We start from the raw sequence: 3,455 nt of genomic DNA on the forward strand, positions 1-3,455 counted from the left end.
TTTTGCCAATTTTTGGAATCATACAAGGGAGGTATGGAATAGGAAGCCCAATCCAAGCTCCGATGACCCTAGACATCCGTTGAATCACAAACTATCAGTATCAGTCGTCTAAAAAGAACACATTCTCACAGGGGGGGCAGAGGAGGAGGGAGCTGCGATGGACGTTGCTAAATCTTGCAGGAACTTTTCGCGATGGGATTTACCCATTCTTCTCTCGATTACGCTGAGGAAATTTCCTGAGATATAGATTTACCGAGGAGATAATTATTATATCTATAAATATCGTGCCAATAAGATAAAAGAAGGATATGGTTAATAATTGTTTTAGATGACAATTGTCGATATAAGATGCAAATGTCTTCAAGATTTCCTGCTTACATTGACTGGCGATCAAGTTTCAAAATAGATCGCTGGCAACTCTTCGCTCTGGAACGAGCGTCCTATAAAAAGAAGGTCGCTTGGCACACTGACATACACTTCTACAATAAGCTAAGGAACAAGCCCAACTCCTGTTCACCATGAAAACTGTAAGTATAAAATAAGGAATTTTATCATTTAAAGACATTGATTCTAAGATACTAGGTGGATAAATAAATAACATTTATATATATATGAAAGCAGTAAATATAAAGATAATAATTTACCTGTAAATATACAATTAAACATCCATCAGACATTCCATATAACTGTAGTAAATTAAAAACTATTTTCCTTTTTACTTATAGATTATATAAATTGTAATTTCTATTGGTAACTGTTCTTAATATTTACGTTGTTTAGTATTTTTACTCTATATAATCCTTATTCATTCTCATTTAAAAGTAAAGTACAATGAAGTAACCAAAGCATTTAACTGGAATTTAGTGAAATAATTTCCTTGATCCCCTTTGCAGATCAGCGTTGCCCTGTTGGCGTTGGTGGCCCTTTTTGCCCTGATGGAGGTCACTGGAGCCCTGCCAGCACCCGAACCTAGCCGACGCCACTTCTTTGGAGGTAGTCCCTATGGCTTCGGCGGTTACGGCTATAGACCTCACGGATTCGGATTTGGCTACGGCGGATACGGCAGTGGTTTTGGAGGCTTTGGAGGTGGATTTGGTGGATATGGTGGTGGTTTCTTCGGTTGATAAACATCTTATCTTCCATGAAGATCCCGGAAGTTAGAACGTCAGTGACCTCCATAATGTTCGAAAGTATTATGACTGACCGATTTATGTAAATGAAAATATGAGAGTTTATTTTTCTATAAATTATAAATAAATTTTCTTCTTCTTAAAAAAACCTTTGATATCTTATTTCTCTTCCTGTGATATAAACTGAAATAGAACTCAGTTTCAAATGTCTTGGCAATAGATTTCAAAACACTGGGCAATTAAGGGATTAAATTAAACAAAATCTTAAAGGCAAAATTGCTTAAGACTCCATGAACTCCGAAACTAAAATTACTAAGTAATAAAGAGAAGGTTTATAACATAAAATAAGAAGACACTCACAACTTTTTATGATATATGGGAAGTCTTAGTCCACAAGAAACAGGCGTTCTATGAACGAGTTTTATGTGGCACAGATAAGGGAGGTAGCTTTGATGACGAGATAAAGAATAGAGCCCTCACTTACTAAACTCTTTCAGATTATAGCTTGCATATTTGGCTGTCAAAATATGTTGCAGGGTCGAGGTTCAACTACAAATCGCCAGAAATAACTGAAACCTTAAACAATTTACAGCAATATATGGTAAAACCTTTAAGGCAAAAACATCAAAAACTAACAAACAAATAAATTTTTAATTTACTTGATGAGAAAAAACAAAAACCCCTTAGGACGGATATATGAAAATCCTTCAGTCATTAAGAGGATATATGATAAAGCAAGTTCACAGTGAAAGGTAAAAACATCCTCCACTATCACACGCTACGTGATGCAGAACAGTAAGGATGGATTCCAATAAAAAAATTCAAACTAAAGAACAGGAAACAGATCTTTTCCTGATTACTCCCGGTAACTTTGCTTCCAAATTACAGGCGATTAAAAGATCTCTCAAGAGAACAGAAAAAGGTAAAAGTAATGGAACACACGTTCGAGTGTACTCATCGGCAACAATATCCGAACACAAATAGTTGAATAAAAGAGAATTTGATGACGGTCAAATATATTCTAGTATTCAGAAAGTTGTGTACATGTGCTTATGATTATAAATATAAATCAATTCTTACATTAGACATTTTCTTTCCAAAACGGTACTTTTTAGCTTTGTGTTTCTGATATTTACGAAGTCTCACAGGAAAAAACACGATCTTAACACAGCAGTTCTTCCTTATAACAAAATAAAACAACAACAAAATAAATTCATTCCTGTTACTCAAAGAAATAGAATCTTCACTTTAAGAAGAAAAAAATTGTGGGTGAAAACGGCATTAAGCTGGAATACCTTTGAACTTACCGACATAGTAAGTCAGTTCACCTTTGATTTGTCATGGGATGAGGTTTTATGTAATAGTTGTCGAGAATTATAGAGCAAATGAAACAGAGAGTTTCAAGGAGTCTCTTCGCCTCTGGAAACAGTTGATCCTTATACCCCAAAGACTGTTTTTCATTCTGCCATTTAAAACTGAATTTCATAATTAGTCTAGTGCGTCAGTGAACATAGTAGACTTCCAAGAGATTCCTCAGTTATCATCTTATGGAAAGGATTTTAATCAATAAAAGAATATTATATTTAAGAATCATTATTTTTCCATTACTCTGTTCTATCCAAGAAGACCCAAATGTTATATTGGAATAACCGGCTGGTTACAAGTTTTGAGGTGAAAATAGCTACTGAATTAAAAGCTGTTTATTTCCAATGACTATTGTTTTATAGCTCATTTGTTTGTGTTGATCAATTTCATCAGTTATTTCCGGTATGCATTCTCGTTTTGTCTTCAGGCCAAGGTGTTAAAGTAAATTTGTGTAGCCACAACGTGTGCATTTATATTTTATATTCTTATGTTGACGTAATAAGAGAAACTTACACTAAGAGAATAAGAGAAACTTATACATACTGAAACAAAATATGTATAAATTCTTTCATTTCTTCACAGTCTCTCATTTACGCTTAGGTCATAGAAAGCTCCTTATAGAAGCTATGTCCTCAGTCCCTATATCTATTTCTCTACTTTTCTAAATTTCAAAGAATTTCTTTCATCCGAAAATGTTTCGAAGATGTTACAGTTTTAGACTTACCTTATTACCGAGCTAATCCTTCTCTCACCATTGCAGTCTTAGATCAGTGTAATGTTTATCGTCTTATTCCTGTATAAATCTTCCATTATCAACCCCTCTGTCATTTGTCAGCATTGCTTGATCAATCACTTCCAAATGCATTTTTAAGAAAATGAATCAATATTATAAGCGATCATTTGTGAGAATAGCCTCTATCACCTTTTACTATTTACAAACGATTACCTTTTACCAGTTTC

The 3,455-nt window shown here is 34.2% G+C and overlaps 1 protein-coding gene across 2 annotated transcripts in view; it reads left to right on the forward strand.

The window, feature by feature from the left end:
- Positions 1–1,278, forward strand: part of LOC135221308 (neuropeptide-like protein 31) — an 8,644-nt gene extending 7,366 nt beyond the window's left edge. Inside the window, exons 1-2 of one of the 2 annotated variants that reach the window (XM_064259116.1) lie at positions 471–527; positions 894–1,278. In XM_064259116.1, coding sequence (XP_064115186.1) covers positions 519–527; positions 894–1,124 — 240 coding nt within the window. In that variant the 5' untranslated portion in view covers positions 471–518 and the 3' untranslated portion in view covers positions 1,125–1,278. Of the gene's footprint in view, positions 1–470; positions 528–893 lie in introns of those variants that run through there. The other variant, XM_064259124.1, reaches the window with a different exon arrangement.
- The last annotated feature ends 2,177 nt before the right edge of the window (positions 1,279–3,455 follow it).

Source organism: Macrobrachium nipponense, chromosome 20, assembly GCF_015104395.2.
Source record: "Macrobrachium nipponense isolate FS-2020 chromosome 20, ASM1510439v2, whole genome shotgun sequence".
Lineage (NCBI taxonomy): Eukaryota > Metazoa > Arthropoda > Malacostraca > Decapoda > Palaemonidae > Macrobrachium > Macrobrachium nipponense.